The 12,121-nt window shown below is 31.6% G+C and overlaps 2 protein-coding genes across 4 annotated transcripts; both read left to right on the forward strand.

Annotated features, from left to right (window-relative positions):
- Positions 1–29: 29 nt before the first annotated feature.
- LOC136775602 (probable phosphoserine aminotransferase) lies at positions 30–7,022 on the forward strand. 3 transcript variants are annotated; one of them, XM_066730526.1, is made up of 9 exons: positions 30–646; positions 3,245–3,390; positions 3,912–4,042; positions 4,636–4,751; positions 5,108–5,269; positions 5,375–5,469; positions 5,572–5,741; positions 6,455–6,715; positions 6,800–7,022. In XM_066730526.1, exons 2-9 carry the CDS (start codon positions 3,340–3,342, stop codon positions 6,909–6,911), a joined length of 1,098 nt encoding a protein of 365 aa, XP_066586623.1. In that variant the 5' UTR covers positions 30–646; positions 3,245–3,339; the 3' UTR covers positions 6,912–7,022. The 3 variants fall into 3 exon arrangements, with proteins under 3 accessions (XP_066586623.1, XP_066586624.1, XP_066586622.1); XM_066730527.1 differs by having other exon boundaries at positions 30–382; XM_066730525.1 differs by having other exon boundaries at positions 30–3,390.
- Positions 7,023–7,052: 30 nt separating this feature from the next.
- Positions 7,053–11,343, forward strand: Cul4 (cullin 4). The gene is made up of 10 exons (XM_066730514.1): positions 7,053–8,088; positions 8,545–8,908; positions 8,967–9,155; positions 9,228–9,374; positions 9,454–9,640; positions 9,746–10,240; positions 10,318–10,548; positions 10,613–10,891; positions 10,978–11,130; positions 11,204–11,343. The coding sequence occupies exons 1-10, from the start codon at positions 7,785–7,787 to the stop codon at positions 11,297–11,299; spliced, it is 2,445 nt and encodes an 814-aa protein (XP_066586611.1). The 5' UTR covers positions 7,053–7,784; the 3' UTR covers positions 11,300–11,343.
- Positions 11,344–12,121: the final 778 nt, after the last annotated feature.

Consider the following 12,121-nt stretch of genomic DNA (forward strand, 5'->3'; position numbering starts at 1 on the left):
CACTCGCATTCAAATTCAAGAGCCAGTGGCCGTGCGGAGTGCGGACAGGAGTATGTATGTATATACAGTATGTATGTATGTACATACTGCATACATACAGACTGCGGGTCATCATCATGGCCCTAAGTAAGGAACTAGGGAGTGGGGATGCTGTAATTACAGACTGAAGACTGAAGAGACCCCAACTAGGCCAACTAGCCAGCCTATGGCAGCCATTTTTCTTTAAACTTTTACGGGTGATAGTATAATTTTTAATTAATCAGTTTTAAAATACTTTTGTTCATTGACAAAACGCATATTAGTGTGCACTAAATTGCATTATAATAAAAATACATTGCTAGGAAAATATGTGAATTTTAACAACTTAATCATTAACGAAATCGTGAGTTTGTATACATTGCTTTTACAAAGGATGCATTAAAGGCCAACCTGTCCAAGTGTAGTTAAAGCCCGCTGCACAGTACACACTGTGATAGATTTAATTTTAGATTATTTGCTAGATTTGCGAAGGCCAATAACGACTCAGCTGTAAATTAAATGTAAAAATCTCATTGGTCCCAATAAATCTAGCAAGTAAGCCAGAATGAAAGCCAGCTAGTAGTATGTCACGAGCTTTAACTACACACTTGTTGGGCTAGTCCTAAGGGTAAGTCGGACTAACCCCGGGATTCATAAACAAAACTTAAGCTCAAGTTCAAACTTAAGACGGGTAAAATCTATAGTCTACGTAACACATCTTATAGGTTTCAAGGTGAGCTTGAACTCAAGTTCTGTTTATGAATCCCGGCCTAAGTCCCCACTAAGGACCGGTTCCACAAGCCTTGTTTAAACTGGATTAAGTTAATTATGCTATATTCTATGTGACATAAAATATAGCAAAATTTACTTACTCCAGATCAAAAAAAGCTTGTGGAACCGGGCCTAAAACCTGTAAATTAAGCCCCCTTGTACGATCACAAATCAGGTATCTAGTATTCAACAAAGCGAGTAAAAATCTTAAAAACTGCTAATCACAATTTGCGGTTTTTTAATTTTAGCTTGTTTGTTGTACATGAAATACCTGATTCGTAATTGTACAATGGACCGAAGTTAATTATGCTATACTGTATGTGACGTAAAATGTACATAGAAGGTTACGTACGTGCTATGTTCTACGACACAATAATCACCGGGCTATTCGACACTTATCTTCCTGTTGAGGGAGGTAACTACATTTTTATATATTGAATGTAATCCGATAGACATCAATAATATAAAAAAAATTCATCACAGTTTTTTATTGCTCTTTACAATACCTATAAAAATTATGCTACACTTTTTATTAACTTTATTTTTATTTAACGAATTACATAATAATATTTGTAGGCTGTAGATCTAACGAATTAACACCTAAACGGATTTTTATGTTATTTAAAAAATATTAGTAATATGAAGAAAGAAGATATTATAATTTTATTCATTATAATCACATCTACAAAAAGCTTTTTAACATATTTTTAATGTCATTAATATTTACAATTTTGAGTAACAATTTATACCATTTTGTGGCCTAAGCATATTGTTATAAGTATAATATCGATAAATATTAACAGTATTATAAAAATTGTGTAATAATTTTCTTCTTAAAATCGGTCCATCTATCCAAAGAGTTTAGATTGCTAGTAGATAATCCAGATATCCTGTATCTACATAGATCGATGGGTCAGTGATATTTTGCTGAGTTTCAATTTTGCTTCACCTTTTGTTGTTATATATGGATAATTACTAAATTTTATAAAATATTTTTTTTGCATATCGAAAATGTATAGTCACGTAATAAGTATTACAAAAAACGAAAAATCATGTAGCTAGGAGATCGTTCAACGGATACCAATTTATTGATAAAGATATATATCGCGAAGAAACAAAATATACCAACGCGAAGAACTTGTGCAATGCAACGATTGGACATGTTATTGTAAAATCTATTATATGCACTTAGACGTTTTAATGGAATTGTTCACTCTTTTCAATTTAAATAAGTTATTAGAATAAAAAAAGCTTCTATATGAAGTTGGAATTGCCGATTAATCGGTAAATCACTCTTATCGCGTTAATAGATTTACCTATTAAATTCAGTTAAATCTTTAAAATTGTTTATCCGAAAATGAGCTGGGTTTCATTCGCTTTGCTGGGAAAATAATTAATAAACCAATTAATCAATAATTTTTGTAAAAAATAGTATACGATCACAGAATATTATCTCTAGGAATATGAACACTTACTAAGGACGATTTCGTTGTTTAAAATATTTTAAGTGTCCCTAAACTTCGAACAAAATGGTAAAAATCGATATATTTCTTTTTAAACTTTTATAAAACATTCAATTTTTAACTTTTATACTCATAGTTTGGTGCATATTTTTAAGAGAAATCATGATAATGTGTTAAAAAAAATTGTTATATACATTTCTGATAAAAATTGCAACTTCTAACGTTACTGCAAAACGCTGATGTATACGAAGATTTGTCGTTATGTACAGTCAAAAATAACTGAAGTTGTAGTTTAAATAAATTCTAAAAATGCTCTAAATAAATTATTAATCTAAATGATAGAGAGATTACAAAATATAAAATCTAAAGGTCCATTAAACGCATATAGAAATTACGAACACTGACATCAAATGCTTTATTATAATTGTAATCATTACATAGAACAAAAATTGCACATGAAATATAAAAAGCCGTATGGTCAAAAACCACAATCCTATATTGTTTTTAATTTTACATCATCAAAATTATTGATCAAAAGGAAAATGAATAAAATGTTTGCCACTTATAATACGCAATAAAGAATTTCTGAAATATTTGTAAAGAAATAAAGTAGAATTTCTTCTTATATTAGTGGGGTAAAACGGTTGATCTTTAAGATTCAGACTAGTCTTAATTTGAGGAGTGGATCTTGCAAGAGTGTTATCTGTAATAGGAGCCGCGCTTCTTTCCCAATAACGTCGACCTTACAGACATAGCTGGTTTCGTTGACTATATTAATGGGGGCATCGGGTTTATCCGGATTTAATCCACATACGGAGAGAGCAGCAAACTCCCTGAATTGTTAAGATTGGTTGATCATTCAGCGATTTTTGAAATCGACCAATCATATTAAGTATTTCAATGAGCGCTGTACCCGGATAAGAGAACGAATTGCTCGCTGCTCCAACTGTAGACTTTTATCAGTTGGTTTACTTTCCACTTGTCTCTTTAAGTCTCTTAGTATCGCAGAAGTCAAAGCACTGCCCCAGGCTACGATCAGTTTCGTCAGTGTATTGGTATCAGTTGAGCAATCAGTACTTGATCAAAAATGGCATGTGTGTACAATTTCGGAGCTGGACCAGCTAAGCTTCCACAAGAAGTAAGTATTACTTTCTATTCCATTCAATCACTTCATTTCCATCAAATTAACTTTAAATTCTTTTCTCCGATATCCCCCTTTGCCAACTTTAAATAGTCTCTTCAAAAATATGATCAAAATATGTTTTTCTGCTGCAAAAACGTCATTGTACATGAAGTAAATAAGATTTAAGAGTTAGTGAGAGATTATAAAAACATTCGTTAATCTAGAATCCTACAAATTTAATCTAGGTATAAAAACATAATATGTTTTGTACTTTGATAAGATTAGTAATTATACTGAAAAATAGACTAAATTTTATAATCGATAGTAGTTAAAAATGGCATTGAAAACAAACAAATATTATTTTTTTTTTAATTTCAATTAAAACGATTAAATTGGAGAGTCAATGGAATGTAGATAAATATGAGAAGTCTGCTAGGAGCAGCATGGCTAATAGTTGGCAGAGTACCAGTCTGTGTCCTCAAGTGTATCATATGTTTAGAATATGTTATTAATTATTTGTGTAAACATTGTGATAGGTATTAAAAAAAGTTCAGGATGAATTGATTGCATATGGCAATACCAAGATAAGCATATTGGAATTGAGCCACCGCTCAAACGATTTTAAAGAAATAATCGATGATGCTGTAGATACGTTGCGTGATATAATGTAAGTAAAAGTTCTTTACTAATCACACAGGGCCCATCTAGTGTTGGTAAGTCGAGAGGAAAATATTTTTCCCCACTATACCTTCGAGACCCCACATATAATGTATGAGTTTGGGAGGCGAAGTGGGGAGACGGATATCCCTTAAATTACTATCACTTAGGGCCGTTTCAACGAAACATATAGTTAAAGTAACCATAATTTAAAATTACATTTTATTGTTTATGGAAACTAATATAAGCGTTCTTGGTTTTAATTAAATTCCCTTTATTTAACTCTTGCCTCAAAACAATTTTAAAGGCTAATTTTATCATTATTGAGCAAAACTTAATTACAATTGTTTTTCATTTACTGCAATTTAAAATTGCGATTAGAATTTAATTTCTAAGTTGGCAGCATTGTTTTGTAATAGAAGAAAGCAGCCGAATTTGAGAAAACTATGCATTTTTCAATTTAAAGTGGTTCCCACTTTGTAATTGGATAGAAAGAATATTCACTATGCAAAAATTCTATTACGAAATAGAATATTGTAATAAGATAATACTATGTCAAGAGAACAGAGTTATTGTTATTTTTTAACTTATATATTTTTCTAGGAAAATTCCTGATAATTATAATATTTTGTTCATGCAAGGGGGTGGAACAGGATGCTTTGCATCAATTCCTCTTAATTTAATGAATAGAACTGGTACTGCTGATTACGTAGTTACAGGTAAGTAATGTGCGTCCTTAATCCTTTAAAGACGTAATTTTCCATTGAAATTGACCTTCTTTCTATGATACAATTATTTCTAAATTTAATAAATATCTAATGTAAAGTCGCCAGCCATACTGCAAGTCGAACTTTTGATCGGCCAAATCCTCCAAGGATTAATTGCCCATTTTCAAATTAAAAATAGTTACGTCATTTATGATCGTACTAAAGGTCTTTGACCCTGACAATGGCCTTTAATAAAACATTTTCATTGTTTAAACTCAACATTATTTGTTTAAAAATTAATTTATATTTTTATACGTACCATCGATATAATTATATATATATATCAACTTTTTCCTCTTGTCATTTAGGATCTTGGTCTGCAAAAGCAGCAAAAGAAGCTGAAAAATATGGAAAAGTCAATTTAGTATATCCAAAACCAGACAAATTTACGGGAATTTGCAATCCATCGACTTGGCAGACCAATTCGAACGCATCTTATCTATATTATTGTGCAAACGAAACTGTTCATGGTAAGTAACATAGGACTGTCGTTCCGATCATTTAAAAAACTTTTAATGCTCAGTTATGGCTTATTCGAGCACTGCTAAAGATTACAAGATTTTTTATTTTCTTAGGCATAGAATTTGATTTTGTACCTGACACAAAGGATGTACCTTTAGTAGCTGATATGTCCTCAAACATCCTGACTAAACCATTGGATGTCTCAAAGGTATTTAATAATATTTTTTTATATATCTACAAAGAATATAACTTTTGCTTATTATCAACCAGTATCATAATTAATTTGCAATTTTTGCATTATTTTGAACAGTTTGGTCTCATATTTGCTGGGGCACAGAAAAATATTGGTCCAGCCGGAGTTACTTTAGTAATTGTGCGCAAAGATTTATTAGGAAGTCCAATGAAAATGTGTCCAACGGTTTTAGATTTTACTGTTCTCGCAAAGGATAATTCTTTACACAATACTCCACCAACATTCCAGTATATACAATACATTTAATATAAATATTTTAAGGTGGTAATATATGACGTTTGACACGATACACCGCAAATCTGTATCTATATACGAGTAGAAAAAACCAAAGTAGCGGCCTCCGAGCCACGCTTCTGTGTAGGTGGACTTATACCGATGTACAAATTGTCACACACAAGTAGAGATATATGCAGGTATAAACTTATCTATACACTGCGTAAAGCTAAGTAAGGGATAATTTACTTATAAATTCCTGAGATAAGTATAAAAAAAAGTCTGATAAAATTTATTTCTCTCGGGCACCTCTCATCTTTAATGTATTTATTTTTTAAGTCAACGAATCATGTGCCGTTGTATGCAGTAAGGGAAGCGTATACTAGTAACGGCACGACAACGGCGCGCTGTTTCTATTCTATACGCTTTCCCCCTTCATGCGACAAGTCATTCGTCAATTTAAAAAATGAATATTTCAAAAATAAGAAATGTTAAAAAATGTTTAGAATACTTTTTTATTTATAATTAAATCAGGAATCTGTGGTTAAATTTTTTCCTATACAACTTTACACCGTATATGTACAGAGACGTGGAGTGATCGAGGGTCTCCACTCCGGTTGTTTCTTCCTATGGATAGTGATACCAGACGCGTCGCATCACTTCACACGTTGTATCATGACACCTTTATATGGTTTAGTATCAATAGTAAATATTTACATATTTTTAGGATATACGTCGTCGGACTAGTGTTTAAGTGGATTAAAGAAAATGGTGGTGTTGAGGGAATGAAAAAGCGTGCTATCGAAAAGAGTCGGATGATTTATGAAGTAATCGATGAGTCAAATGGTTTTTATACGTGCCCGGTTGAGGCAAAATCTCGAAGCAAAATGAATATACCATTCCGAATAGGAGCCAATGACGAAGAATTAGAAAAAGAATTTCTCGCTGGTGCTGCAAAACGAGGAATGCTGCAACTAAAGGGCCACAGGTCTGTAATCACACATCTTTCTTTTTATTTATTTTAAACTTTTGCTAACAATCGAAAATTTTTAAAAAATAAAAAAAACAATAGGTCTGTTGGCGGAATTCGAGCATCATTATACAATGCTGTTTCAAAAGAAGAGGCTGAGGAATTAGCAAATTATATGAAATCATTTTTTGCTCTACATGGTAAAAGAAATTGAAAACTGTGAATACAAAATCTGTAAAAATAATTTATTATAACTGATATGAATTTCATATAAATAAGAAATATATTATTTTCTTAATTATACAAACTAAAGGATCAAATATAACGTTTTGTTTATTTTGTTATGTGCATGTGTCTAAGAACACCCATACGCCCTTTTTCTTTCGTGTACTTAGAATTTTAGAGAAAAACATTTTGGACAAAACTTGTATGAGAGGCGTATTGAAGATATTTTGGAGATCATTTGAGTTTTTAAATGGAGCACATCGTATAATAATTGCATTATTTTTGCATAATTGGTCTCAATAACGTTCAAGAACCTTGCTTTAATCTTTTTTATTTCATCTGTTTATGGGATATCTCAATTTAAAACTGAATAAGCGGGATAAGTTTTAGGTTTAACTAAAACGTCACAGGCTACAGCACAATTCCTACATAGCTTTGCGAACAGCTGTAATGTTGTATAGCGCAAAATAACATCATCTCAAACGCGCCTTTTGTCAACCTTAAAATAAAAAATTAGCCGAATATCCAGATTTCCATTCGGAATACGCCCAGTGGGCCCAGTGTGTGACAGTAGATTCTCGAACGCAACCCATAAGATAGCACCATTGGATCGTGAGCGATCAGCGCCACGGATGTAGCTTTACGCATGCGCAGTCGATAGCAATTGTTCATCGGCCCTGTCCGCTGTTCGCAATCATATATACAAGTCGAGAGGTCGGATAAATGACTTGGAAAACTTGTTCTGCTAGTGAGATAAAGAGTTCACGAATATCGGTGCAAAGAACTGTTGAAAAATCTCAGTGAAAAAGAGGGATTACAGTTTTTCACGAGGTATAGGCCAACGGCCAAGTGATGTACGCATATGTCTAGAATCGGGAGAAGTCAAGTTTTGGCTACAGCAGCACAGGTGAAAAGGTCGGCCGCTGAGCACCCAGCAGTGCTGAACTTCAGTGCTGCGAAACGCAGCAAACTGTCTTCCGTCGCCGCGAGCTTCGACGACGAGTTTGAAAACATGACGGATACCGCAGCTGCCACTAATAATCAAAAGAGAGCTAATTTTTCAGCATTAACTGCCGGCAACCCCAACGGCGTTAACAAAATCTCTCCAAGACTGGCCAATGCGAAATCGGGCTCCGCTAGAAAGCTTGTCATCAAGAATTTTAAAAGTAAGCAGGTTTACACTATCACATAACCTCAAATCTCATCTCAGTTAATCACTAATATTTAGAATTTTTCTTTGGCATTGTGCCATTCTGTTTTACGCCATATCATCCTTCAACATTACTTACCTTTTGGAACATTTAATCTCAATGATTTCATTTTTGTCAAGGACATTGCTTTAAAATAGACTAACATTGTTCGCTCGATATCAACGTAACATAACCTTACCGTGCCATTTAACATAATTTAATAACTTCCTTTATTCATCTTATTCCTTCTTACAATATCTATAAGATCCATTGTCATATTTGCTGGACTAGAAATTTAGTTTACTCTATGAAAAACAATTATGTATATAATGTTATGATTCTTACTAATACAATGGTTGGTATATTTCTTGCCTGAAACTTAGTTTAATAAGAAATTTTGTTTGAACTATAATTGAATAATTCTATATTTAGGTAAGCCAAAATTGCCAGAAAACTATCAAGAGCAAACATGGGAAAAGTTGGAGGAAGCAGTTGTAGCCATACAAACTAGCAAGAGTATTCGCTATTCTTTGGAGGAACTTTATCAAGCTGTAGAAAATATGTGTAATCACAAGATGGCATCCAATTTATACTCAAATTTAACAATATTAACAGAGTCTCATGTAAAAGCTAACATTGAACAGTTTCTGGCAGAACCTATGGATAGGCATATATTTTTGAAGAAAATGAATGAATGCTGGCAGTCTCACTGTAGGCAAATGATTATGATCAGAAGTATCTTTTTGTACCTGGATAGAACATATGTTTTACAGAATCCTAGTGTTTCTTCCATTTGGTATGTAAATTAGTTTGCCTCCTTTTTACCTATAGCTAAATAACAATTTTTTTTGCAGGGATATGGGATTACACTTATTTAGATTACACATTGTACTAAACAATTTAGTACAGACTCGAACAGTAGAAGGCCTCCTCATGCTCATTGAAAAAGAACGACAAGGTGATACAGTGGATAGAACTCTTTTAAAATCATTATTAAGAATGTTATCAGATTTGCAAATTTACCAGGAAGCCTTTGAATCCAAGTAAGATATATTAAACTAGTATTTAATTTTTTGTGTACCATTAACTTTAGCGACTAATTTACTTTATTTTAGGTTCCTGGTAGCAACAGAAAGATTGTATGCTGCTGAAGGTCAGCGGTTAATGAATGAACATGACGTTCCTGAATATCTGGCCCATGTTGACAAACGTATTCAAGAAGAAAATGAACGATTATTACATTATTTAGATACCTCAACAAAGTAATCAATGATTTTTTGGTACCTCTTTTCCTTTTCATTAAATTTTAATAGCCAACATTACAAATTTTATATCTCTTAGGTGGTCACTTATACACACTGTAGAAAAGCAATTGCTTTCTGAGCATATAACAAGTATTTTACAAAAAGGCTTAAGTGGTTTACTAGATGAAAACAGAATTGTTGACTTATCATTGTTGTATAACCTTTATAGCCGGATTAAAAATGGCCTTGCAGAATTATGCTTAAATTTTAATAGCTACATTAAGGTAAAGATAGTAGTGTTTAAATGGAATTCAGAATAGCATACATATATATATATATATATATATATATACATTTACATTTTAATAAAAAAAATTATTTATTTACAGAAAAAAGGAAAAACAATAGTCATAGATCCAGAGAAAGATAAAACAATGGTTCAAGAACTTCTAGATTTTAAGGATAAAATGGATAATATAGTTAATACATGTTTTCACAAAAATGAAAAATTTGCAAATAGTTTGAAAGAAGCTTTTGAAGCATTTATTAATCAAAGAGCAAATAAGCCAGCAGAATTGATAGCTAAATTTGTGGACTGTAAATTAAGAGCTGGTAATAAAGAAGCCACTGAAGAAGAGTTAGAGCGATTATTAGACAAAATTATGGTATTATTTCGTTTTATACACGGGAAGGACGTATTTGAAGCATTTTATAAAAAAGATTTGGCTAAGCGTTTATTAGTGGGTAAATCAGCCTCGGTAGATGCTGAAAAATCTATGCTATCCAAACTAAAGCAAGAATGTGGTGGAGGATTTACTAGTAAATTGGAGGGAATGTTTAAAGATATGGAGCTTAGTAAAGATATTAATATAGCATTCAAACAAGTGAGTATTATCTTATACTTTTATATTGATTCTGATGAAGAATTTCTATTTAATATGTAAAACATTATATCATTTAGTATGCAGGAAATTTGCAAAGTGAATTGTGTGCAAGCAATTTAGATTTAACAGTATCAATACTTACAATGGGTTATTGGCCTACTTATCCTGTAATGGAAGTGACTTTGCCAGCAGAAATGGTGCAGTATCAGGATGTATTTAACAAATTTTATTTGGGAAAGCATAGTGGTAGAAAACTTCAGTGGCAACCAACTTTAGGACACTGTGTTTTAAAGGCTTGGTTTAATCAGGTATTATGAGTTACTACATCTCAAGTTATTCTTTAGCTTATCTTATAACGGATTATTTTAATAGGGTAATAAAGAATTACAAGTGTCGTTATTCCAAGCTTTGGTTTTAATTTTATTCAATGATGCTGACAATTTGTCTTTGGAAGACATCAAAACTGCAACAAATATTGAAGATGGTGAATTACGGCGAACGCTACAATCTTTAGCTTGCGGAAAGGCTAGAGTTCTTCAAAAAAATCCTAGAGGAAGAGATGTTGCGGACAATGATAGATTTATTTTTAATGCCGAATTTACAAATAAATTGTTTAGAATAAAAATTAATCAAATTCAAATGAAGGAAACGGTATTATTTTTACTCCACATGGTTCTCATTACCTCAAAAGTTGTTTTATAAATTTTGTAAAAATGAAAAATTTTTTATTTGTACAGAATGAAGAGCAAAAAGCAACAGAGGAAAGAGTTTACCAAGATAGACAATATCAAATAGATGCAGCTATTGTCAGAACCATGAAAATGCGAAAAACGTTGACGCACAATCTCCTTATTAGTGAATTATTTAATCAACTCAAATTCCCTGTTAAGGTAAAATAAGGATAAGAACCGCAAGTTGATTTGATGACATATTTAAATAAAATATTAACATTTTTTTTCACAGCCTGCTGATTTGAAAAAGCGTATTGAATCTCTAATAGATAGGGATTATATGGAGAGAGACAAGGATATTGCAAATCAATACAACTATGTTGCATAACCTAAACCAAAAGCCAAAGTTATATCATTTTGGATTAAGTCGTACTTTGTTTGCACAATCGATCAATCGCTCCAAATAATTACCCTTGAAAATGTGAAACATTGAAGATGCCAGAAAATAATGAATTAACTCTTCATTGACAAATTAAGTACTGCAGTGTATCAACTGTTGACAAACTAGGATGGACTAAATGTTTTGTCTGTGTAGTGCATATAAATGCTGGACAATTACATTTTCTCAATGAAAAGTGCTTTTTTATTATCATTTTTTCATATTATTATCAAATTTCACAATAAAGGACCATGTGCAAAGTATCTTAAATAATGTAATACTTTAAGGTGTATCAACAATATTTCATGCAAATCAGTTTTTCATAGTGTATTAAAGATAAAGTGCGAAAAGTGAGAGTAAATATAATGTTAAATTATAACATTTGATGATATAATTTAAATCTACAACTGAATGCACATATTACTTTTCATTAAATAGTGATAATTTAAAAAAAAATATACTTTTCACAGCATCTAAATCTTATAAAACCTATTGAAAAGTCAAGGAATAAGAAAGTAATTGCAAATTTTTCTTTCAAAAAAGAATTCTATATTTTCCTAATTTTATTATAGCAGGATAGTCATATTTCTACCAAATCTTGACTTTCTCTTCAGCAGTCAAAAATTTTTTTTATTTTAATCTTTTAAAATTGCATATAGGCTTTATAATACCATTTTACTCATAGAGCAAAATTTTATATGATATTAATCTAATTGTGAACCTATAGCAGTCCAGTTTGCTTTATGGTTGGGTGTTTTTATATAAACTAAA

The sequence above is a fragment of the Prorops nasuta genome, unplaced genomic scaffold, assembly GCF_024137725.1.
Source record: "Prorops nasuta isolate Cenicafe-Biocafe unplaced genomic scaffold, Cenicafe_Pnas_1.2 PNAS00008, whole genome shotgun sequence".
NCBI lineage: Eukaryota > Metazoa > Arthropoda > Insecta > Hymenoptera > Bethylidae > Prorops > Prorops nasuta.

What these genes read in the sequence shown, in the direction of transcription:
- LOC136775602 (XM_066730525.1), top strand. Translation starts at nt 3,340, where the DNA reads ATGGCATGTGTGTACAATTTCGGAGCTGGACCAGCTAAGCTTCCACAA. An exon ending in TGCAAACGAAACTGTTCATG is followed by an intron (nt 5,270 to 5,374) that starts GTAAGTAACATA and finishes TTATTTTCTTAG; the next exon opens with GCATAGAATTTGATTTTGTA. An exon ending in AATACTCCACCAACATTCCA is followed by an intron (nt 5,742 to 6,454) that starts GTATATACAATA and finishes ACATATTTTTAG; the next exon opens with GATATACGTCGTCGGACTAG.
- Cul4 (XM_066730514.1), top strand. Translation starts at nt 7,785, where the DNA reads ATGTCTAGAATCGGGAGAAGTCAAGTTTTGGCTACAGCAGCACAGGTG. An exon ending in TGTCATCAAGAATTTTAAAA is followed by an intron (nt 8,089 to 8,544) that starts GTAAGCAGGTTT and finishes TTCTATATTTAG; the next exon opens with GTAAGCCAAAATTGCCAGAA. An exon ending in TATTTAGATACCTCAACAAA is followed by an intron (nt 9,375 to 9,453) that starts GTAATCAATGAT and finishes TATATCTCTTAG; the next exon opens with GTGGTCACTTATACACACTG.